The 25,294-nt window shown below is 44.2% G+C and overlaps 1 protein-coding gene across 5 annotated transcripts in view; it reads left to right on the forward strand.

Annotated features, from left to right (window-relative positions):
* Nucleotides 1-25,294, forward strand: part of PRDM10 (PR/SET domain 10) — a 59,006-nt gene that overhangs the window by 16,260 nt on the left and 17,452 nt on the right. For 3 of the 5 annotated variants that reach the window (XR_009245369.1, XM_058664106.1, XM_058664104.1), the window contains 9 exons: nt 2,186-2,389; nt 5,708-5,780; nt 8,006-8,123; nt 11,016-11,145; nt 11,622-11,864; nt 17,028-17,375; nt 19,490-19,645; nt 24,135-24,314; nt 25,063-25,173. Coding sequence is in view for 4 of the 5 variants with exons in the window: in XM_058664106.1 (XP_058520089.1) it covers nt 2,186-2,389; nt 5,708-5,780; nt 8,006-8,123; nt 11,016-11,145; nt 11,622-11,864; nt 17,028-17,375; nt 19,490-19,645; nt 24,135-24,314; nt 25,063-25,173 (1,563 nt within the window). In the remaining variant the exon portion in view is untranslated. The remainder of the gene's footprint in view (nt 1-2,185; nt 2,390-5,707; nt 5,781-8,005; nt 8,124-11,015; nt 11,146-11,621; nt 11,865-17,027; nt 17,376-19,489; nt 19,646-24,134; nt 24,315-25,062; nt 25,174-25,294) is intronic. The other 2 variants (XM_058664105.1, XM_058664107.1) reach the window with 2 other exon arrangements.

The raw sequence follows: 25,294 nt of genomic DNA on the forward strand, positions 1-25,294 counted from the left end.
ACTCGCTCATATGAGATGAGAGCCCTGCCCTATGACCTGGTTTTCTTCTATTTTTAAAGATTGACTTATTTATTTGACGTGCAGTGTGACAGAGAAGAGAAAGAGAGAGAAAGAAATAGAAAAAAAAAGTGTATGTGTACTTCCATCTACTGGCTCATTTTCCAGATGCCCTCAATAGCCAAGGTTGGGCCAGGATGCAAGCAGGAGCCAGGGATCCATCCAGTCTCCCACGTGGGTTGCAGGAATCCGTCATCTGCTCCATCCTGGGTGCTTTTGCAGGAAGCTGGATCGGAAGTATAGTGTACCCGGGGTTTGAATCACTACTGTGATATGGGACATATGTACCACAACACCCACCTACTACCGTATTTTAGTGTTCTTTATTTGATTTTTAAGCAGATTTTATTATTATTTTTTTAATGTGTTTCTGAGATAACAGAGATCTCTCTGCTAGCTTACACTCCAAATGCCTACAGCAGCCAGGACTAAGCCAGGCCAGAGCCGGAAGCTGGGAACACAGTCTCCCTCGTGAATGGAGACATCACCATCGTTATCCAGGGTACCCATTAGAGGAAGATAAAATCAAGAACCATAGTCATAAAATGAAGCCAGGCACTCTGTGTGGAATACAGGGGTCTGGAAAGGCAGAGTTACACACAGAGAGCTCTTCTAGCTGCTGTTTTGCTGTCCAAATTACTGCAATGACAAGGTCTGGATCAGGCCAAAGGCAGGAGCCAGGACCTTTATCAGAGTCCTCTATGTGAGTGCAGGGGTCTCAAGTATTTGGGGGCCTCTCCTGTGCTTTCCTAGCTGTAAAAGAAGGGTGCTGAATCAGAAGTGGAGCGGCTGGGTCTTCAACTGGTGCTCTTTGAGATGCCAGTGTCAGAGGAGGTAGCCCAAGCTAGTAAGTCACAGCACAGGTGTCCTCATAGGCATCTTAGCCATCAGGTGAAGTTCTCAGGCTTGACCTGTTTTTCAACCAGTTCTCCAAATGCAGTCGCATTCTGGGGTTTTGAAGATTAGAATATCAGCATAGAAGTTTTGGGAGGCTACAATCAGCTCCTAATTGGGGCTGTAACAGCCCTTTTTCATTTTTTATTAAACTTAAAAGAAAACAGATTTATTCATTTATTTTAAAGGCAGTTACAAACAGAGGAGACATAGAGGTGCTTGCATCTGTTGATTCGCTTCCCAAAAGGCTGCAATGACTGGAGGTAGGCCAAGCCAAAGGCAGGACCCAGCTTTCCTGGATCTGCCACGTGAGTAAGAGGAGCCCAAGCACTTGGACCAACTTCTGCTGCCTCCCCAGGTGCATTAGCAGGGAGCTGGATTGGGAGAACAGCTGAGATGCAAGCAGGCACCCACGTAGGATGCCTCCAGTTCAGGCAGCGGCTTAAGCTGCTGTGCCACAGCACGGGCCCCCTTCTTCCTTTTTAAGAGCAACTTCAGCTTGCAAAGAGAACTTTGCAAACTTCAGTAATCTGTCATGTGATACTAATGGATGTAGGAAAGCCACTTACCTATTGTGTAATATGTCTATGCTATTAGATCTTTCATCAAATAATAGTTCACTGTATGGTGCAGTGTATTTCTATTGATCTCTATCCCTTATATCTGATGTTTTTGTTTCTGTTCAACCTTTTTGCTATTTACTTCTTGTATAAGCCACTCTGGAGAACCAGGAGAGGGTTGTGGAAAGGGGTGAGTGGGGGGTGTGTCTTCTGTGACGTCATTGCTGTCACCAGGGAGGTTTTCGTTGGTGAGCGCTAGAGATTTACAAGCAAGAACATTACTTTGTAACAGAGAAATAGTGATCTTTCATAATGTAATTGTGACTGAATCCACAAAGAAGGCCAGTTGTAAAAACTAGAGACTATTTTCTATGCATCTTCTGGCTTATCTGTTGCATTGTTTGGTGTTATTTTTTATGGGATACTAATTAAGTCATGCAGTTGAACTGCTCATTTTAAAATTTTGCTGGAGAATTCTTCAGGTGGGCCAGAATATCCTTTCTTCTTTGTTTTTGGGAAATTATGATTGCAGTGTCTTTGCAAAGCTTCTTCCGAATCCAAATGTCTGGATAACTTAAGCAGTACTGCTTTGTATGTTGGGACATTCATGTGAGTTCTCTTGAAGGTTTTATTTGTGTATTTGGTGTGGCTTTTTACTTTCTCTTTGGTTGCAGGTTTCTCTTGATAAAGGGGACAGAAAAGACAGGGATTTGCATGAAGACCTGTGGTTTGAGTTGTCTGATGAGACCCTTTGTAACTGGATGATGTTTGTACGTCCAGCCCAGAACCACTTGGAGCAGAACCTGGTGGCGTACCAGTATGGCCACCACGTGTACTATACGACGATAAAGAACGTGGAACCCAAGCAGGAGCTGAAGGTACCGTGCTGTGCCCCTAGGCACACTCTACCGGAGGAGCCATGATTGGACCTTTCCTCAATTCTTACCCCTAAAGTGGTATTACATAAATGATCCTTTTCAGTAATTTATTTGCTCATTGGGTTGCTGAGACAATAATACCATAAATAAAACAGAATGCAAAGTACATGGCTTCTGTGCTTACAAAAGACTTCCATTGTAAGGTGGGTGTAGGGGTAAGGAAGTAGGCATTTTGGGGCAGACCAGCATGGTGATGGAGAGGTTAGAGGGGGCCTGTCAGCATCACGTGCATATACGAGAGAAGAATGAGTTGGGGAACAGCAGATTTTATAAGATGGAATTCAGATGTCTGAGCAGGATTTTCTTTTCCTTTGTTTAAATGTTATATTTGAACCAGATCTGCATGTTGACTTTTGAATTCACAGATGTATTGAGGCTAACTCGGAGTTTATCGGAATATTTACATTTAGTGACATAATACAAATTCTGCTGTAGTTCTAAATGAAAATGCCCTCATTTCAAAAGCTTATGTTAGGAACGTGGCCAAAATAGGGAGTATCAAGTACCCTGTAGCTTCCTGATAAAAATGGAAAAATAGATGAGAAATGATCATATCAGCACATGATTTGTTTTATCACATGTTTGAAAAGTAGTGAAAGTTAGAAATTGATACCCCTGGGCTCGGCAGCGTGGCCTAGTGGCTAAGGTCCTCGCCTTGATCCCATATGGCTGCTGGTTCTAATCCCGGCAGCTCCACTTCCTCTCTATCTCTCCTCCTCTCAGTATATCTGACTTTGTAATAAAAATAAAATAAATCTTTAAAAAAAAAAGAAAAAAAATTGATACCCCTTTAGTTGGAAAACAAAGCCTAGATTTAGTTTCAAAACTATACAAACTGTTATCTTTAATACCATAGCTAGATAATCCATAAACCTTCACATTATTCTAATAAATTGCTTTTTAAAAATTATTGTTTTTTTATTTTATTCATTTGAAAGACAGGAGAGAAAGAGAGAAATATCTCCTAGCCACTGGTTCCTTCCCCAAATGCTGCAGTGGCTGGGGACTGGGATAGAATGAAGCCGGGAGCCAGGTCCATCCTGGTGTCCTGGCGTGGGTGGCAGAGACCCAGCTTTGGAGCGTTCACCTGCCCAGGGTGCACGTTAGCAGGAATTGGATCCAAGTACTCAAACCAGGCATCTCACCATGTCTGAATGGCCCCATGCCAAATTCCTATCTCTGTAATGCTTTCTTAACATTAACATAAGCAGTTGTTGTGTATTTCTTGATGAAACCGGTTTAGACTTATTCAGACTTAATTTTAAAACCGCAGCACTGTTGGGCGTTCGTAAAAGGGCACGCTTCAGCAAAATGCATTGGTTACAGTGTAAACTGCTTCGTGGCAGTCTGATTTCTCCATGAATCACCGTGTTCCCTCAGCATGGAGTTTATGTTTTCCTGTGTCCTGTCATCCGCTCCAGCAACACTATTGATGATGCTGCACTAGTTTTCAGAGTTCACGTCTCCACTGTTGCCTCGGTCATGTCTCCCCAGGTCGCTGCTAGTCTTTCTGCAGGTTTACATACTGTGCCTTCCCATTGGAACCAATTCATCTGTGTCTTTTTCCTTAGTTGAATCTTCCTTCCCTGGAAGTTAATTGGTTTTTGATCAAGTCAGTAGGAAATTTCTGACGATGTGCTGTCTGATGTGTTAATGAGAGAGACACTGTAGGATGCTCAGATGCTCGCTAGCCTTGCCTGGTTTGATGTTTATTTTTTGTTTATTCTGAGGAAATTGCCTGCTTGGTTTTTTTTGTTTTTGTTTGTCTTTGTTTACATAGCAAGTGTTAATGATTCATGGAGTGCTGATGGGGTTTGAAACAGGATGAGGTGAAATGATGCAAAGAGCTTGGAAGGTTCCTTCAGGAGCCTGAGTCTGCTGTGAGAGTGCCATCATAGCAATGGTTGTAGAGAACCAGAGAATTGAAGATACATTCTGACTTCTGAAATGTGAACTCATTAAAAATAGAGACCTTGGGGTAATAGTTGAGGAGTTGTAACAGCAAAATGATAAAACCACCTGGAAGTTCAACCACAGGGGCATAGCAAATAATGGAATTTACACTCCGTAAAATATTATTCCACAATTAAAAATGAAGTCTCCCCAGACAGCTGTCTCTGTATAGTGAAAATAACATGCCATAAACATCATGTGATGACTGAACCCCTACTGTGCTTCAGCCACTAGAAAAAAAGTGGTCAGAGTTTCTATCTTAGAGGGGAAAAAGTGACTAGAAAGAGGTAAGCAAGCAGGAAATATCAAATAAGGTGAGTGTTTTAAGAAGACCACTCTGGCTACTGTGTGGACTGTAGGGAAGAGAGGAGCCAGTTAGGTGAGTTAGAAGGCCAGTCCTGTAGTCCAGGTAAACAGTGGTCCTGTATGGTTGTAGGTGGTAGAAGCAAAGGCAGGCAAGACACCACCTTTGCTAAAATGTTACAGAAGCAAGTTGAGAAATCAAAGCTGTATTTTAGGTTTCAGGTCTGAGCAACTGGGTAGAAAGCAGGGCATTTAGAGTGGGGTAACAGACAGGGTTTGACATGAAAATGGAAAGCATGGAGAATTCTACTCTGGATGTGTTACGTTTGAGCAGTTAAGGAAACATGCTGAGTGTATGTTCAGCAGTAGAATGAGAGGGGACAGGAAGGGAGGGTCTCGGGTGGGAGTGTTTACGTGGAGTCATTGGCACCGAGTTGATTGGAAATGAATAAGAAGGCCCTGGTCTTGGCTTCAACTTTCAGGGATGTTGCTTCAACTTTCAGGGATGTACTGTTGAGAAGTTAGGGAAGGGGAGCTAGCCACAGAGTGAGCAGAGGCAGCCACTGGAGTAGGAAAGGGGAGACTCAAGACAGTGACACAAGATTTGGAATAGTCAGTGGTGATCCCAGTGCAGGTGTTTGGCAGCAGCCACTGTGATCACAACCGTGGACAAACCTGTGTTTAAAGATGCATTAAAAAACTAGAAGAGGCTGTTTCATTTAGATAAAGCAATGATGAATATAATTGTTGTGAAGTTGTTCTAACAGCAAAAAACAATTTAAAACAAGAAAACAGCAAACAGGCCATGTGTCTTCAGATGCGGATTTCCTGAGAGCGTCTACGTGGGCATTATGGGGGAGGGTCACAGAGTTTTTGTGAATTTGTTTTTAATGGGCTGTGGGAAAGCCTGAACCATTTCATGTACACAGGAGAAATAAGCTAAGCGTGCAAAATGCAAGTGGAGATGTCCCTTACCTCTGACTCTAACCTTGGTCCTTGCAGGTGTGGTATGCTGCTTCCTACGCTGAGTTTGTGAACCAGAAAATTCATGACATCTCTGAGGAAGAAAGGAAAGGTGGTTGAACTTTTGTATTTCACACTGGCTGTATGAATGATGCCCTGTTTGTGTCCTGTCTTTATGCCTCATCTAATTTTCCTATCTTAACCTATGGCTGAAGATATTCTAGTAGTTTCCTTAGTTTTCCTACATGGCACATGGCCATGTAAATTCTAGGACTGAATTACAATGACATAGGAGTATTTATATTTCTTTCATGAGAGCTGGAAGATAGTATTTAATATGATGAAAACCTCCAAATATGAAATTAGAAACTAGAACAGAAGGCAGTTGCTATTTAGATTTAATCATCTCTAAGAATATGGCAAAGCAAGTATTGTCTTTTTAATGTGTCAGTGAGGTATAATCTCTATAGAGATGCACAAATTCCGAGTATGTGAACACACAGGAGTAACCTGTACCCAGATAAGAAACAGAATATGACTGATACCCCGGAACTTCCTTTGTGTCTTTTATTCCGCCTCATTTGCCAAATATAACTATTGCTTGGACTATCATACATAGTAATACAGACTTTTTACTAAGTTGTACGTAAGTGAAATTGTATATGTATAGTTTTCATGACCACATCTCTGCCTCAGTGATGTTGTGGAATCAACCACATTATTTACATATATATATATATATATATATATATATATATATATATATATATATAATTTTTAAAAAGATTTATTTTATTTTTATTGAAAACTCAGATATTCAGAGAGGAGGAGAGACAGAGAGGAAGATCTTCCATCTGATGATTCACTCCCCAAGTGACCGCAATGGCTGGAGCTGAATGGCTCCAGAGCCAGGAGCTCAGAGCTTCTTCTGGGTCTCCCACATGGGTGCAGGGTCCCAAGGCTTTGGGCCGTCCTCGACTGCTTTCCCAGGCCACAAGCAGGGAGCTGGATGGGAAGCAGGGCCGCTGGGATTAGAATCAGCACCCGTATGGGATCCTGGAGTGTGTAAGGCGAGAACTTCAGCTGCTAGACTACTGTGCTGTGCCCTATTATGTGTAATTGTAATTTGTGTACTCTTCATTGCTATTTGGTATTCTGTTTTGTGTTGGAACACAATTCCTTTTTTTTTTTTTTTTTTACTTTAGTACAGATTTGGTATTGTAACTCTGACACTGTATTGCTTATGCCAGAGTTAGGGCAGATTTCACTGGTTAAGGGCCCAGTCTTCTACCAGAATTCCCTTGCTTCAGACCCAGCTGCAAACTGGTTCCCAAGCCAACTGCTCCACTCGCTAACTAGTGACAGCATGGGGAATTCTCTGTAACCCCTTGCGTTTGATAACCCATTGGAATGACTCATAGAACTCAAGAAATGCTGTATTTCACTGTTGACGTGTTATAGAGGATGTGTATCAGGATTATCCGTGTGAGATGTAGTGAGGTCTGGGTGGGTCCCAGGCGTCCTTGTCCTAGGGATGGTTACCCTCCTAGCGCACTGGCGTGTGGTTGCCAGCCACAGATGCTCACTTGAACTTAGGAGTTCAGTTTTTCTTGAGCCGTCATCTCAAAGGCATGATTGACGGAGTCCTTGTGGCTGTGTGATTAGGTGCAGTCTGCAGCCCATCATGTAAAAGATACTCCGACAACTTGGTAAATTGATTTAGAGGTTACCTCCTACGAATTAGGGACAGAGGTCCCTGTAGTATACAGCTGGATTGCATCATGTATCTTTATTGTTTCTGACTTTTGGCTATTTGAATGAATATACCTGCACCTTTCTGTTGGGGTGCATGTCTATGAGTGGGTTATGAGCTCAGTACATATTCAGCTTTAGTAGATATTTCCAGTTTTCTTAAATAGTTATATTGGACACTGACATTTAAATAGCTTATGACAAAATGAACTCTTTGATTATGGCTCTTGAGTTTGAGTCACTAATTTATCTGAGTCACACCTTCTTTGTAGCTGTCTTTCCAATATGATGAATATGAGAGAAAGAGAAAAGTAGGTAGAGAGATAGAGTGTTGGGAGGTAGTGTGAGGATGTTTGTTTCTTTGATGTCTTTTGTGACTATATCAGAAAGTAAGTCCCTCAAAGCCACCTTTGCTAAATTTTAGCCTTTGATTTCATAACAGATCAGCAATTCAAATGGCAGATACTATATAATGCTGAATTGTTTGGGCTGTGGTGAGATGAGAATTGTGGAAGTGGTGGGCATTTGCATTTTGGTGGTCTCTCTTGCTCATCAGCCTTCCTGATTCCTTTCCTGTGACTGTAGTTCTTCGAGAGCAAGAGAAGAATTGGCCTTGCTACGAATGCAATCGCCGGTTTGTGAGCTCAGAACAGTTGCAGCAGCACCTCAATTCTCATGATGAGAAACTGGATGTGTTTAGCAGGTATGTATGAGGGGGAAGGGCTCATTCATGTACTTAGTTTGTCTTGAAAGGTTTCAAGTTATTTCTGTATCATGTTTAAACTAATGAATGTTGGTTGGTGGAGTTTATTTGTGTGTGCGAGAGAGAGAGAGAAACCAGATAGCTAGGTGCTTCTGGGAGCCTGCTTAGGGAAACATTTTACCTGCCATTTCCTGTCCCAACCTCCTCTTTACTATTTAATAATTTTTAACATAATTAAATTATTATTAATTGATAATTTAGTCACAGTAGCCTAGCGGCTAAATCTTTGCTTTGGACGTGCTGGGATCCCATATGGATGCCTGTTTGTGTCCTGCCTGTTCCACTTCCCTTCCAGCTCCCTGCTTTTGGCCTAAGGAGGCAGTAGAGGACAGCCCAAAGCCTTGGGACCCTGCAGCCATATGGGAGACCTGAAAAAAGCTCCTGGCTCCTCAGCTCCAGTCATTGTGGCCACTTGGGGAATTAACCAGAGGATGAAAGATCTTTCTGTCTCTCCTTCTCTCTTTAAATCTGCCTTTCCAATAAAAATAAATAACTCTTAAAAAATAAAAACAAGGCTTAAATTTTTTTAAATAAAAAACTAATTTCCAGCATAACTGCTATCCAAGAAAAAGTGATCCTTTCACCTTTGTTAAATCCTTCTTGAGATTCTGAAATAGGAATTCTTAAACATGTATCACTCTTGAGGTAGCATAGTTCTTTGAAATAATCTGCCACTCTGATTCCCAGGCCTTTTCTTTTTTTCCAGTGGGATAATTCCTTTATAAAAATTAGATCCTGTTTTTATTTGCACAGGATAATAAAGAGATGAGGGAACAATCTCATAGGATGGGTTGACCAGATGCCAGATAGAGTACATAGGGCCTTACGGATGATGGTAAGAATTTTCACCATGAAAGGAGGAAATTTTCAGAGGGTTTTAATTAGGGAGTATTATGATGTCAATTTTGTTTTAATAGATGCCTTAAATAAAAAGGAAAACATCATGTTGGCTTATATTGGAGTACAGTGAAGACTGAGAGTTCATTTAGAAGCTATGGGAACAGTTGAGCTGAGGAATGAGGGCTGCTTGCATAGGGCAGTACCTGTGGGACAGATTCAGGATTGTCAGCCTTTATAGGGTTTGGAAAGACTAGAGGCCATGTACAGTGGCATCTAGGCAAGTGGGAAGGTGGATGTTCCAGGAAGGTACCATACAGTTGCCTGCAATTTTAAGTGTATAGTTGAGGTTCATGGTTATGCAATGAAAACAAGAAACTAGCAAGGCTGTGTGCTGTCCTGCAGCTTTATCCAGCTGCCAGGACACTGGTGCAGAGCAGGGATGACACAGCAGGTTGATGATGCAGCAGTGGGGTGGGAATGGAGAGCCAATCCATAAATGAAATGAGGAAGGAGATACAGGACTGCACCTGGAGATGGTTTAGAGAGGGGAGTTTTCCAAGAATGGCAAGGTCTAGAACATGACCATAGGAGTAGACACATGAAATTGAAGTCACTCCTGCGTATCTTGGGCTTTTGAGCAACTATCAGATTTTTTTTTAAGATATGATAATGTATTGTAGTTACAGATACATAAAAAGTCCTTATGATTTAGAGACACACAGTGAAATATTTACAGATGCAATAATGTCTGGGACATAAAGAGAATATGTATGTGAAATTAGTGGGATTATGGATGGACTCAGGTTGACTCCAAGTTGATAAATGTTGAAGTTGGGTTATAGGAGCCTTCACTGGACTTCTAATGCTATTTTCTCTACATTTACCTAGAGTCAAAACTTTTTATTATTAAAAATCTTGTACAAGTTCCCAGAAAAATATAACATTTGTTAAACTGTTAAGTAAATAAGTGGAAGAATAAAATATGATCTGATTCATACTGTGTACTTCCCACAGACACATCTTGTTTGAAGAGAAAAATTTATTTTTAATGGGCACATTTCCTTGTACAGACATATTTGTGGGCTACATATGACATCACAATACATCTTTGATGTGTTGATCATATCGAGGTAGTTGGCATATTCAGTACCTCAGACATTTACTGTTTTTTAGAGCAGAGTTAGGAACATGCAAAATCTTTTCTACGGGTTAATTGCTGTCATCCCTGCTGTAAGCCTGCTGGGCCAGAGAACATCCGAAATTACTCTTCCTCTCCAACTGCACCCTGGTACCCACGAACCTCTTCTCCAGCCTCCCTCCCCGTACTCCTTCCCAGGCCCTGGAAAGCATGGTTCTACGCTGTTGTTGTGGCACCAATGTTAGCTTCCACATCCAAGTGAGAACATGCGGTATTTGTCTTGGTGTGTCTAACTGCACACACATTCTAAAAGAAGTTTCCATGCCATACTTTTGTGGGCTTTTTAATCAGGAACTGTTGTATATCAGAAACCTGCACAAAGGGATAAAACGTGTGTGGTATTTACGAGGTGTGTTAGGGGATGGATGAACTGAAAACTTGCCTATCCTGCCAGAAGCTTATAATGAAATGAGAAGACACTTTGGATTTAGCCACATTTCTTGGGAGAACCATGAAGCGAGGCAAAGGGAAAGGGAAAGAATGGAATCCTGTCTCTGAACACACCTCCTGGGAAGGCACACTAAAACTTAACGTGTTCTATCCTGTCTGCGTTTCTCTCCTCAGTTTGGGTTTTTACAGTTCCTCATAACGGAACACATCACTTGGGCTTTAAGGAGAGTGAAGCTGAGAAACTTAGAAATTATGGATTAGCAAAATCCTTGTTTCTATTGGAGAAAAGTATCAGGGACTGGAACAAAGTCAAATCCTGGGGTTTGAAAGGACGGTTTAAGAGAATGCTTGTGGTGGAGTGTTACGTAACTGTGATCATTCGTAACCCAATCTCTCATCCCCAGAACGAGAGGCAGAGGAAGGGGAAGAGGCAAGAGACGATTTGGCCCAGGTCGGCGGCCAGGGCGTCCTCCCAAATTGATCCGCTTGGAAATAACCAGCGAGAATGGGGAAAAGAGTGATGATGGGACACAGGTACTGGGGAATGGGAAGGCTTGAGTGAGGACTTAGCAGGGCTCTGAGTGGACGGAAACACAGAGACCTTCTGCATGTTTGCAGTCATTCACATGAAGTGTTGTTGCGCCTTTCGGAGTGATGAGGACAGTAGAAAGAGAACGTATTTCTCAAGTGTTACAATAAACCAACTGGGCTGCCCTCAAGAGTTGTAATTATCAGAGATATCAGAGGGAGACTTTGTCGAATTTAACAATTCTAGTTATTGATATTCCAGAAGAGTCCTTTCCCTCTCAAAGTGGTCTGCAATACCTCCTAATTTTTTGTGTTCTGTGCAGTTACCTAATTAACTTTCCAAGGGGAGAAGATTGGTCCCAAGGTTTTTGAGTCTAGTCATTTAAAAATAGCAGCATTTCTGAATGTCAGCTGACACTCCTTCCAGCACTGACCCTTCAGTCTAGGTGGGGAAATAATTCCTGCTCATTGGACATTTTCAGGACTTGCTACATTTTCCCACAAAGGAGCAGTTTGATGAGGCTGAACCAGCTACTCCAAATGGACTGGACCAACCAGTACAAACCCCTGTCTCACTGCCTCAGCCGCCACAGGAAACCCCAGCTCCTCTGGACCACGAACCAGAAACCCACACCCTGCACCTGCAGCCTCAGCAGGAGGAGAATGCAGGACCCACCCAGAGCACCCTGACTGCCGACGACATGCGCAGAGCCAAACGCATCCGAGTAAGTGCCAAGTGTGCCCCTGCCTCTCCAGCTGTTCAGCTTCTTTCCGCCGGCCAGCGCTGTTGGTGCTGTGTTTTCCAGCCTCCCCGCTCTCCACTTCTGAGTCTTGTGTTTATTCCATCACATGCCTGACCCCTTGCATTTCTCAAAGTCTGTATGTCCAATGGGAGGCTGGCATGGCAGATCCTAGACTCAGTCAGTTCAGTATGACGCAAAAGACTGGGTTTGGCTAGATCCTGGTATACTACAGTAAAAGTAGAATAGCTCTTTGGACCCTCAGGGTCACAGACTGAAAATGGAGAAATAAGTACATTTCCTTGTGAGAATTATTTATAATTTAGGCCAGATGAATCTGTGCCTAATTGTAGCTTTCAGGTTAACTTTAGGTGACTTAAAAGTTTGGCTTTCTGTTGTTTCCAAGAGGAGACTGGAAAATGTCATATGCACGCCCATGCAGAGGGCCGTGTGTCCAACACGCTGAGGCAGGAACAGCCCACACACCTGGGGAGAGCTTGAAGTGGAGGGCAGGTTGTAGAGCTAGGTTGTGTCTCAGAGTCAGTGCGAACCTGCGTCTTGGCTTTAACTGTGGCTTCCAATGCAGATGTGTTTTCCAGACAGGATTGGAGTCTGAGCACAGGGAATGTGTGCAGAAAAGGGCAAGATTGGTGGAATCGATGCCTGTGCTCAAAACAAAACAAAAACAAAACCAAAGGCATTCAATCCACATATATGGCAGCTGGGCACATAACGACTTGTACTGGTACTTTACATGTGGGTGGAAAGTCATACATGTATGACTTCCTAAGCTCTACACTTCCAAGATGGATGTTCCTTTTACTTAATGTTTCCTTTAGGTCTTACTTGCCTAAGGGCTCGAAGGGACCTTGAAAAGTAGTCTAGCCCCTACCTTCATGTAAAAATGCTTTTAAACGCTTATGGTCGTAGAAGCTTCAAGGGACTCCAAGAAGTCTGAGGTAAAACCGCCCTTCTTAGGGTCTTGTCTATGAAACCTAAGTTTGAACTGAGTCTGGATTACTTCAACAAGTTGTGTACACATATGTAAACATAGACTGCAAAAGCAATTCTTTCCTAATCTATACTTCTTTCTCTTACCTGAGTACTGTTGCCTTTTTTCTGCATAACCATTCTGACTTTTTTAAAAAGCTAAATCCAGAGAAATTCTTGCTACATTGAATTTTTTTTTTATGGAAGGAAAAAATAAAACCCACACGTATATTGACGCCGTGGATGTACAAGCATGGTTGAGCCATAACTACTCGTGTTTTTCAGTAGTTGGTTTGCTGATTTCGGCACAAGGTTCCTTGTGTCGAAGCAAGAGCCTTGTGTCTATGGTATCTAGAGGTCACTCTTAGTTGGGCGATGTGGCTTTTTTTTTTTTTTTTGTCACACATTCTAAAAAGCAGGGCCATGTATTTTTTTCATTTTTTCTATCCAGATTGGTAATGACCAACTGAAGGAAAGTCTCCCAATCCGATTGGTAATGTAACTATTTTTCTCTCCTCTAATGCTGCCTGCTCAGTTGGAGCTGCAGGTAGGTTTGTTTCCTGTGTTTCACTTGACGGAATGCTATGTGTTTGCCTGACCTGCTGTTCTTTGCAACCTGTACTTACTAAATCCTGGTGGAAACCACAGTTGGGTTGCTACAGTAAACGCAAAGGAATGAATCCTTATCATTTATTTGCGCACAAGTCAGTGAGTAAATGGTGGACCTCAGAGTCCTCGCATACCCAATGAAGGATGGGACTACGTCATCTCCAAGGTCCCTTCCAGCTCTCCACCCCAGTAGGTTAGCTTATGGGATGGTACTGAGTTCTAACTATCATTCACTGCCCTAGGTACACAACAGAATTATCACTTGAGCTTTTCCCTCTAGGTTACACTCTGAATAGAGAGTCATTACTAGTGGAAGATAATTTACAGTCAGGTGTTAAACGTCAGGTTAACCTGTAATCGCTACAGAAATCTGGAAGAAGGGAAGGGGAGAGGGCAATAGAGAGGCTAGGGGACAGTCCATGCAGGAGGTGAGTCACAGGCTGGTCCCTGAATGAAGGTATCCATAGGATGAGAGGCCCAGACAGGGGTCTGTGCTTGGTTACTGTCGTAGAACAAGACAAATACTAGCTTGACCTTCAACCAGTGCCAGTTATTAAAGGACAGTTGAGAGTGAGATGTGTTGACCAGGGCCAGCTAATCAGAGCTCCTGAAAGCTGGGAAGAAAATAGGTAAAAAAAAAAAAAAAAAAAAGGGTGTTCAAAAAATCAAAAACTAGGAGCTGGCTGTGTGGTGTAGTGAGTTAAGCCTCCACTTGTGATGCTGGTATCCCATATTGGATTACCAGTTCAAGTTCTGGCTGCTCTGTTGGCAATGCAGCTCCCTGCAAATGTGCCTGGCAAAGCAGCAGATGGTTACTCGAGGACTTGGGTGCCTTCCATACTCATGGGAGACCTGGGTGGAGTTCCCGGTCCTGGCTTTGACCTGGCTGAGCCAGGCATTTGAGGAGTGAACCGGCAGACCAAAAGATTTCTCTATTTCTCACATTCTCTCTTTTACTCTGCCTTTCAAGTAGATGAATGAATGAATGAATGAATCAGTCAATCCTGGGTGGGGAGGAACCAACATGATTGACTTCCTTTTAGTATCAAGATCAAAACAGTATAAAAAATTGTTTGATAATTTAGATCCCTTTGGCTATTCATATCAACCTTTAGAAACATTTTTGTGGTTTTTGTCTGCAAGGAATATATTCATGGGGAATTCCCTGCAGAGCAAGCAGACTCCTGCATCACAGAATCTAACAACAGTTCTGTCTTGCCATCGTTTAAGCAGCTGATGTGCTGTTCAGTATGGTGAGTTGGTGGACTGGCTCTCAGGGCAGAAACCCTGTGTGCCACCTGCATTGTTTCTCATGACTTCTTTTAGAAATGTGCGCCAGGTGTGGCTCTGAGCTGCAGAGGAGGAGCCTTTAGTGTGGAAGTGGCCAGCAAGGGGCGTACGGAGCAGGCACCATTCCAGCACTGATACTACCTTGTGACATGAGGGTTACGTGGAATCATTAGATTGGAGAAGTAACAGCCTTGCTCCCAAGGCCTTAGCCAGCGTTCATGGCTCCGTGGAAATGTAAATGCTGATAAGAGTTGTCAATTGAACTCAGGGACTAGAACTGGGTCACTGCTGAGTTTAAATCAAGTGTCTGAGGGTACTCATGCTAATCAGAAATGACAGAAGACTGAGTAGCAAATAGACCATATCACAGCCAAGGGAAAGTGGGATCCTCAGCGGTGCCAGCATCAGTGTGTGCTGTGTCTGTCCCTGGAAATGTCACCCTACTCAGAGAGAGGAAGCAGCCCTGACGTGATAGGCATGCCCTGATCTGTGTGCCTTAGCAGAGTGTCTGTGTATCTGCCGCCTTTCCATGAGGTCAGGAAAGCAGACAGAATGGTAAGAGCTTTTATGTTATGTAATTGTGTAGCAGGCATGGAAATATCGGGAGACTGCTTGGCAGCATAGGGAAGTGGGAAGAGGAAGCGCTGGGCTGACTTGAAGAAGAGCTGCTCTTAGCAGTCTCTACAGATGCTATGGAAAAGACCGTAAGATGAGCTTTTTTGAAGTTCACATGAAAAATGTTCCAGAGCCTAAATCACTAGCAAACATTTTCTATGAGCTAAGCAGTTTATCGAGGCTTCTAGACTCAAAGGAGACTAAACTGTGATGTAGCCCCGCAAGTGGCCCCAGCCAGCCTGCCAAGATGCCAGTGCAACTGATGATCCGCTGTTAGGGAAGTTCTGTTACAAAGTAACTATATTCAGGTATTTCACTAAATCGAAAATAAGTATTTCGTTTTTCTGCAAGTGATGATTTCGCCAAGAATGTGGTTTGGAGGCCACTGCTCCCAAGTAAGGGTTGAAGCATCACTCACATATCTTCTTCATTGCACAGGTGATGCTTTAAGAGCTCCATGAAGCCTTCTGTACATTTTCCTCCAGCTACATTCGCAGGTGTACATTTTGAGGGAGTTCTCCTCCCCGTCACAGCTATCTAGAACCTTCTCTTGGAGTTTGGAGGAACTTTTGAATACATCTTCATGGTTAGTGAAATCAAAATCCCAGTTTTGTGTTCTGTTGTGAAAGGTGACTGTGGAACCGCTCCTCGCTGAGTGTGAGTTCTAACGCCAGGGCCCCCAGGGATTGGCACGGAGTACCCACATGCCCCTCCTGGAAGTTCCTGTGACTGCTCAGAGGTACAAGGTGGCTACTCAGCACATGCGCAAGACTGGCCATGCTAGATCCGAGATGAAGCAATACGTTTAACCTTGTTGGCACTGCATTCTAACCAGTAGAACGAAACGGCTATATTGGAACTTGCCTTCTGCAGCTTCCTAAACAGGGAGTGATAAGATGCTTTTTTTATCTCCCTCTTTGCTGTGTGCTCAAGTACCATCCCTCAGGGACACAGTAACATGAAACTGAATTGTTCATTTCCTTTTTAGTCTTCTGTTAAGTTGGGGTCTACAATATAAATCACAGAGCATAAAATTCATCCTTTTGAAATGATTCTTAGACTACTCCTGAAGTTGTAAACATGTTATCACTATTTAAGCCCAGAAATTTTTCATTACTCCCAAAACAAACCCTGTAAAATGTCCTCTTCCAACCTCACCCATGGTCAAGACCCACTGTCCTTCAGTACTTCCTATGACCTGCTTTTTTTTTTTTTTTTCCACTAAACACTTGAATCAGCTCCAGTCTCTTTTGCTTAAGGACCTCAGCAAGTAACATTTGGCACACTGGTTCCAGCCTCGCTCATGCATTTGTGACTTACCCGTCTCTTCATGCGAACCTTTAGCTTTTATCCTAGTCCATCCTGGGATTTGTCTTACCATACAGACCTTCTGTGGAAAACACTCCGTTGAGTGTTCCTTAAATCCTTTCAGAAGCAAACACACCTACGTAGACAAAAGAAAAGCAGAAAGGTTTATCTTTTCGAGATGGCTTCGTTCCCAGCATCTTTGCCAGAAAAATCTTCCCTCCCGGTGTACACACAGGAAGTCTGCAGTGGCGGAGTGCCCTTCCCTGTCTACACGAGTGTGAGCCACTTCCCGCTGGATTGCCTCCCTACATAATCACGTTTGTGTGTGTCTTTCAGAACGCAGCTCTTCAGCATCTGTTTATTCGGAAGTCTTTCCGGCCTTTTAAGTGTTTGCAGTGTGGGAAGGCCTTCCGGGAGAAGGACAAACTGGACCAACACTTGCGCTTCCATGGGCGGGAGGGGACCTGCCCGCTGACCTGTGACCTCTGTAACAAGGGCTTCATCAGCAGTGCGTCCCTGGAGAGCCACATGAAGCTCCATTCGGACCAGAAGACTTACTCTTGCATTTTTTGCCCAGACTCCTTTGACCGTCTTGATCTGTTGAAAGATCACGTGGCCATTCACATCAATGATGGCTACTTCACCTGCCCAACTTGTAAGAAACGATTCCCAGATTTTATCCAGGTGAGTGTTTCTGCTGCTGAAGTTGCTGTCTGCTTCCTTCTTTGGTAAAAAGAAACCACACTGTTTGGAAGATTGGAACCACGTAGCACCTGCACAGTCATCCTTGCCTTGAAACAACTTTACTATCAAGAATAACTGGTCTTCAATCAAACTGCTTCTGGTAAACAGAAGATTATTCTCATGCTTAAATGTGCAGAGCAGAGGCTGACATTGAAACACTGATGTTACATGACAAAAATAAATATCCAGATACAGTTGTCATTTTTTGAAGATCTTTCTTAATCCATGTCATTATCCGTTATTCATAAAATGTGTAGAGCCTGTTGAAGACAGCTTCCAGTTTCAAAGACTGTTAACATCATCTCCCTACCGCTGTAGTTTCAAACTGTCTTGCTTTTGTAAGGTCATGTATTTTGGAAGGAAACAACGAGAGAGTTGGGATGTAGTGTGTGTTGGTGCTGTACGCTGGCTGCCTCCTTTTATTATATTCTTTGTTATAGCGAAAGAGGCAGATAAATTTCAGAATCATCATGATTTCATTGGAACTCCAAATGGTATTTTTATTCATTAGTCAGTGAACAGTTGAGTCAAAATATTCCTTAACAAGAAATTACCAAAGTGAAAGGAGGCTAGATTTCAATCATCTTTCTGCTACTGTTGAAAGTGCTGGACATTTCCTTAATTTGCACTGATATTAGAAAGATTACTTTAAGGTAGAATTCAATAGCAAAAGAAACTTCAATTTAAAAAAAATTTTTAAATACAAATAAAACTGTAAGGTTAAAAAAAGATTAAAGACAAATATTTTTATAGGAAAAAAAATTTTAAAATAATGAGGTAAAATATCTTACATAAACTCTTTGACATGCTCATTCTTTAACTCTCATCTGTCGGGTGTGAATGGCTAAGAGAGTTCAAAAGGCATATTCCTTCATTTAAGTAAAGCAAAGGGAACAGCCCAGTTTGGGAGAGGTGATGCTAGCGTTGTGTTATTCTCAGCAATAGTAGATGCTGTGTCTAATCCGTGTCTAACTGTTGAGACTCTGGTTTTGGACGTGAAAGGACCAGTGCCCCCCAGAGGCTGAGCTGCTGCAGTGCATGTTGAAGGCAGAAGGAAATGAGGAAGAATTCTTTTCCTATAAATACTTTCTGAATCTGCTCTATTTATTTTTTATTTAAACATTTTTTCTAGACATTTACTTTTTAAAAAATTTTTAATGATTTTGTCTTTTACTCATTTGGGAGTCAGAGACACAGAGCCAAGCAGAGAAAGCTCCTCCATCTGATGATTCACCCTCCAAATGCCAACCAAATGGCCTACAACGGCCAGAGCTGAGCGGATTCAAAGCCAGGAGCCAGGAACCTCTTCCAGGTCTCCCACACGGGTGCAGGGTCCCAAGGCTTTGGGCCGTCCTCGACTGCTTTCCCAGGCCACAAGCAGGGAGCGGGATGGGAAGTGGAGCCGCCGGGACTAGAACAACATCCATACGGGCTGCTGGCACTACAGGCTGAGGCTTAGCTTAGTAAGCCACAGGTCCTGTTTCTCAGCTCCACGCCTTTATTTCTCAGTTTTATTTATCTGAAAGGCAGAGCAGCATAGAAAAGGAGGCGTGGTTCCCCTAACTCCTGGTTCACTCCTCAAACGGCTGCAGTGTTGATGGCTGGACCGGCCAAAACCAGGAATGTGGAACTCCGGGTGGGTCTCCCCAGAGAGTGGCTGGGGTCCAAGCACTTGGGCCATCTTCTACTGCTTTATCAAGTGCATTAACAGGCAGCTTGATGAGAAACAGAGCTGCCAGGATGGGAGCTGCTGCTCCAATATGGGATGCTAGTGTGGCAGCCAGTAGTTTAACCCAGTGCACCCCAATGCCTGCCTTCTCTTTTAACCTTAAGGAAAATGATCTCCAAGTGATTAGAGATATAACCAAGGAACCATCTTTATTGTTTTCAGAGGTTAAGATTAAAGTTTCCTTTGCCTTTTGTCTTGTTTCTTTGTACCAGGGGACAATAAGTCTTAATGTGATTTACAGGGCCAGGCTGTTAAATGGTCATAGTCAAGCCTTTGGCTCCCTCTGTCGTTGGTAACCTGAATTTTCCGTGGTCTGCACTGCCAGGTGAAAAAGCACGTGCGCAGCTTCCACTCGGAGAAGATCTACCAGTGCACAGAATGTGACAAGGCCTTCTGTCGCCCCGACAAGCTGCGGCTGCACATGCTCCGGCACTCGGACCGCAAAGACTTCCTGTGCTCCACCTGTGGGAAGCAGTTTAAGGTATGGCAGCGGTACACAGCCGGAGGGGCTCCTCAAGGCCACTGCCATTGCAGCCTGCCGAGGAGACATGCCGTTCACTCAGTCAGCTCTGCTGAGAGCTCATTTTCTCACCTTGCCTCTCATGCCTTTAAAAAAATTAGGATGACCAAAAATCCCTTTGTTGCTCAGAAGAGCGAATTGAGATTCCCTAAACACAGTCATCATGCATTGTGCAGTAAAAGAATGCAAATGCGTATTGACTTGTTGTACTAAGTGGCTATTGAGGAATCACTAAGACATCAATACATTTAACTGACCATCTAAATCCAAAGATGCGTATGAAACTCTAAGGAAACATCCGAGCTGCAGCTGGGCAGGCAGCAGGAGTCTCATCCGACAGAGATGGGCAAGCAGAAGACAGAGGGCTGAACCTACCTCGGGATAGTAATGACCTCTAGGATTCAGGGGGAAAATCTGTCAGTAAGTTGTCTGGAGCTTGGAAGAAACAAGGAATGCCCTTAGGAGACTCAGAAGGTAAGCGATGTGGAAACGGCAACTCTACAGAAATGTCATAGGACCGTGGATCACATTGTCCCGGAAGCTGGCCAAGCATCCGGAACAGGTCCAGGGAAGCCCAGGGTGTGTTTGTGTAGAATGTGAAGCTGATCAAAAGAGGTAGGGAGTCATTTTCAAAGCCTGGGTTTGGCAGGATGTGTGCTGCAGAATGTAGTCTCAAAGGCTTTCAGTGCAGGAGCATGCTGTGGGACTCTGCAGAGAACTGCAGTGTGAGAAGTATGGGTGAATCTGCACATTTTTCTGTTTATTTTTAAACATTATATCTAGAAGGAGCTGTATCTTGTGATGTGTTTGGATTGGTATCCATTCGAAGCATTTTTGGGGATCGCGTGCCAAAAATCATTCAAGACTTTAAAGGTTAGAACTTGGAAGATGAGGTGTTAGAGTCTCATGGGAGCTGTTGAGAGATCACTCACTCATGTGCCCTCTGAAGCTCTCAGGGGGGTGGCCAGTGGGCACTTTCCTGGGAATCTTGGACCTGGAACCTCCAACTGCGCAGTGAACCAGTGAAGGAGCACTCCGGTGTGGCCACTTGTCCTTGGCCTATGTTACTGCGCCTCCTGGTGGATGTGGAGTTGACCGATAGGACTGGAGGTCAGTTAAGAGGGCAACTGGCACTGCCGCACCTGATGGTGTTTCTGACTGCATGGGACTGCCCTGTTCCCACTTACCGCTCTGATGCCGACTTGGAGCTACACTGGAAGGGATTGCTTTTTTTTTTTTTAAACATTTACTTATTTTTACTGGAAAGGCAGATATACAGAGAGGAGGAGAGACAGAGAGGAAGATCTTCCGTCCAATGGTTCACTTCCCAAGTGAGTGCAACAGCTGGCGCTGAGCCTGTCTGAAGCCAGGAGCCAGGAGTCAGGAGCTCTTCCGGGTCTCCCACGCAGGTGCAGGGTCCCAAGGCTTTGGGCTGTCCTCGACTGCTTTCCCAGGCCACAAACAGGGAGCTGGATGGGAAGCAGGGCTACCAGGATTAGAACTGGCGCCCATATGGGATCCCAGCACATGCAAGGTGAGGACCTCAACCACTACACTATCGCTATTGTGCCAGGCCCCAGGGATTGCTTTTAAATGTGGTTCCCCCAGCCAAGTTGACAGTGTATCTTTCAGACTGTACCCAGGGTCGTTTTCCTAGAGAATAAACCTGATGTTCGGTGCCTTCTGAGTAACTCTGAAATAGCCCTTCACACAGATAGATCCTCAGTTTTCTCATCTAAAAGATACTGCAAGATCTGGCCCCAGACAGCCTGCTCAGTTCTCACTGCTCCTGCGCCTACTTGGCATTCACTTGACTGTGGAACGCACTTTCTGTGAGCATGTAATATTTGCCTCCTTCCCACCTGTACCTGAAAGTAAATTTTCATAATCCTCACTTGATTTCACCTTGCAAATGTCACTTCGTAAGGAGTGTTTCTTGGTCCCTGAATTAAGTGCCTCTGTCCTGAATCCCCATGGGCCCTTTGGTGGCAACCCCGTCAGAGTGTGTATAAATCATATGTGCCTGTCCTGCTCTGTGTAGTCCCCAAGAGGACAACTTCCATAAAGGCAAAGCAGGACTTTTTGACTTAAAGGATCTTACAGTTTAATGGGAAAATCAGACAGGCATGTTAAAAAATATCGACAGGGCCCGGCAGCGTGGCCTAGCGGCTAAAGTCCTCACCTTGAACGCCCGGGATCCCATATGGGCGCCGGTTCTAATCCCGGCAGCTCCACTTCCCATCCAGCTCCCTGCTTGTGGCCTGGGAAAGCAGTGGAGGATGACCCAAAGCCTTGGGACACTGCACCCGCGTGGGAGACCCGGAGGAGGTTCCTGGTTCCCGGCATCGGATCGGCGCGTACCGGCCCGTTGCGGCTCACTTGGGGAGTGAAACATCGGACGGAAGATCTTCCTCTCTGTCTCTCCTCCTCTCTGTATATCTGACTTTGTAATAAAATAAATAAAATCTTTTTAAAAAAAATATCGACAATATAGTAGAGGAAAGAATGAAGTGCTGGGGGAATGATTTACTCTGATTAGGGGTATAGGAGGCAGGTCATGAATAAAGTGATGCTTGTGAATTCACTGGAGGGTAGGGAAGAGTTTGTGAGCTCAGGGAAGGGAGAGCATGAGGAATGAGGGAGCAGAAGGGACAGAAGCAGTGCCATGGTCAGGGGACGGTGAAAGACAGAGAGCATGGAGGATCTGATAGGAGACCTCTGGTAAGACAAAGTCACAGAGTTAGGTTAAGCCAAACTTGTGATACTGAATAACTAGAATTGTGGGGAAGGGTGCTACAGATGTGCTGGAGCTGAGCTGACTTCAGGCAGAGGCTGTGGGCTTGGAGAGGAGAGCCCATGTTCAGCACAGTTGTGATAGGCGGCTCAACAAGATGCCACACCCATGTGAAAGTCCAAAGGGGGCTGGCGAGGGATATTTGGGAACACAACTGGTGCCAAGGAGCTAGACTCAGGCAGAGCGGAGAGGTGGGGAGATAATGGATTTGGTTTTAGAGATAATAGGACAGAAAGGCCTTGTGGAAACCAGGCGTTTAAGACACAGGTGCCTGCATGGCATGGTGTTTGTACAGACTGGGTGATCCTCTCCAGAGGGTCAAACTGGAGTGTTTCAGATTTCAGATGCTCAATTATTTAGTCACATAGTGATTGATGCACCTTGGGGATACATCACCTATGTTTTATTTCCTTTTCTATTCAGAGTATGAAGATAATTTTGTGTAGTTGTTTTAAATAATCTTGTGCAAGAAGCAGCGTTTCATGGCATAGAATTTTCCACTTGTGGCACCATGTCAGCACTCAAAAACATTCAGACTTTTGGAACATTTCAGATTTTGGAAATTTGGATTAGGAGTGCTCAACCCGTATTAGAATTAGGTCTGTGGACTTACATGATGATTCAGTAGAGGAAGGTGTCTGCTTAAAGGAAGTGAATGGGGAAAATTAGTGAATGCTGATGCACAGGCGAAGGTGTGCGTACGGGCTCTATCACTGTGTCTGTGTTTCTTAGGGCAGTGGTCTTCGTCCGCTTCCTGCAGACTGACAAACTCTGATCAGACTCTTCTGGTCTTGCAGGAATGAGAGGAGGTGAAGCTAGAAAGAAGGCGCAGTTGGGTCTCAAATCCATTGTTAGCACAAGATACCAGTAGAAGGGAGCCCGCCCGCCTCTGGCACCTGGCACTTAGCATGTTCCTGATGCTGTGGGCATCAAGGAATGCTTGTTCAAGTAATATGCTGAAAAAAAGTTGTTTAAAAAAGAATCCCTGGGGGAAAATGAAAAGAACTGGCCTTGTAGAAAGGTTCAAGTTTTTACTGGACTGAGTTCGAGAGAGAGAGAGTGCCAGAGCCCTGTACTGGACAGGGAGTTTGCAGAGTTTTTTAGTTTCTTTTAATTCAGGATAAGCTAGGTCTAACTTTTATTACTTAGGAAAAAAAAAACCAAAAGCAAAAAAAAAAAAGATCCCTGCATTGGTAAACCAAAAGCTGAGCCCTGGATCATGTGCTCTGTCCATATGGGCACTGCACGTTTTTCATTGGACCGCTAAGTCCATATGTGTAAGCTTCTTCCTTAAATTCATCTGGCATGTAGAAGAATATCGTTGGTTTGTTGAAATGTGTGGGAATTGAGGATATACCTGGCTTTGTAAGTCTAGTGTTACTCATCACTCATTTTCAGTTTGTTTGACAGTTCTTAAACACAGACGTGGTCCACATATCCTTTGATTTCTGCATAGTGCAAACTCTTCCTTCTCAAAACTCAGTATGTCCCTTTGTGGCCTTTCAGGCCTTTGTCCTAATAGGAGCCAGCACTCCAGCCACCTGGGTGCCTCTTAGTAGATTTGTGGTAGCTGCTAATTTGTAGGATTTGCTTATCCCTTCAATTAAAATTTTCCACCCTGCTCCTGTCCCCTTTTCGATACTTGCTTCGACACAGCGGAAAGACAAACTGCGGGAACACATGCAGAGGATGCACAACCCGGAGAGGGAGGCCAAGAAGGCCGACCGCGTGAGCCGCTGCAAGACCTTCAAACCTCGCAGCACCTCCACCGACTACGACAGCTTCACCTTCAAGTGCCGCCTGTGCATGATGGGCTTCCGGCGGCGAGGCATGCTGGTCAGTGCCAGGCGTCCGCAGCTTGCAAATGATGATGGCCTTTGTGTTGTCACCTGTACCGGCTTGTCCTGTCTGACCACGGCTCGGGGAGAAACGGAGGCGGACGACCTTCCATTGAGGCTCCTCTCCAATCTCCACAGCCCTCCCCTGTTACTGTCCCAGTGACCTGCTAGAGGACATTTTGATTTTTTTGCCCTTTCAGTCTTTTTATTCTTATTCCGTTTTATTCTGTGATTCTAATCAGACAGTCCAGCAGTGTCTTTGCCCTCTCCTTGACTAGGCCCTGTCAGTGCGTCTCTGTTGCAGAGTTCAGATGGCCACGGAAGGCTGTGGCAACCCAGGCCAGCCACCTTGTTAAGGTAGTCAGACTACTGCCAGGAGCTGGCATGTCATAGAGTGATGTTTAAAATTCTGAGCCGTAGTTTCTGTCTCTTTCCGTGTTTTCACTGAATGAGACTAGGGGCTAAATAGTCCAAGACGCATTTGCAGCGAGAGAATTCTCTAGGGACGTCTGTGCCAGTGAGTTCGCCTTTTCTGCCATAGCCTGTTGGTGACCTCCGCCATGGGCTCCGACTCCCCTCTGGTTATTCCTGAGTGCCTGTTGGTGTGCTGCTGTCAGAAGGGTCAGTGATGCTGATTTCGGCCACCTGCCTTCAGCTTCTGGTCCTCCTTACCAGGGGCATTTGTTTAGCTTCTGTTGATGGTGGGGTCTCTTTTCTTTCATTTATCCCTTTTCCCCCCATTTTAGGTCAATCACTTGTCCAAGAGGCACCCAGACATGAAGATTGAGGAGGTGCCAGAGCTGACCCTACCCATCATTAAACCCAACCGTGACTACTTCTGTCAGTACTGTGATAAGGTAAAGGGAGAACTCTGCAGCTACACACTGTGGGTGTCCTGCAGGGAGCCAGCTTGTCTGCACATATAAATATGCACTAGGGTCTAGCAGATACTCCTAGCAGATGGTTCCCTGTCTCTCA

The sequence above is a fragment of the Ochotona princeps genome, chromosome 4 (assembly GCF_030435755.1).
Source record: "Ochotona princeps isolate mOchPri1 chromosome 4, mOchPri1.hap1, whole genome shotgun sequence".
NCBI classification, from domain to species: domain Eukaryota; kingdom Metazoa; phylum Chordata; class Mammalia; order Lagomorpha; family Ochotonidae; genus Ochotona; species Ochotona princeps.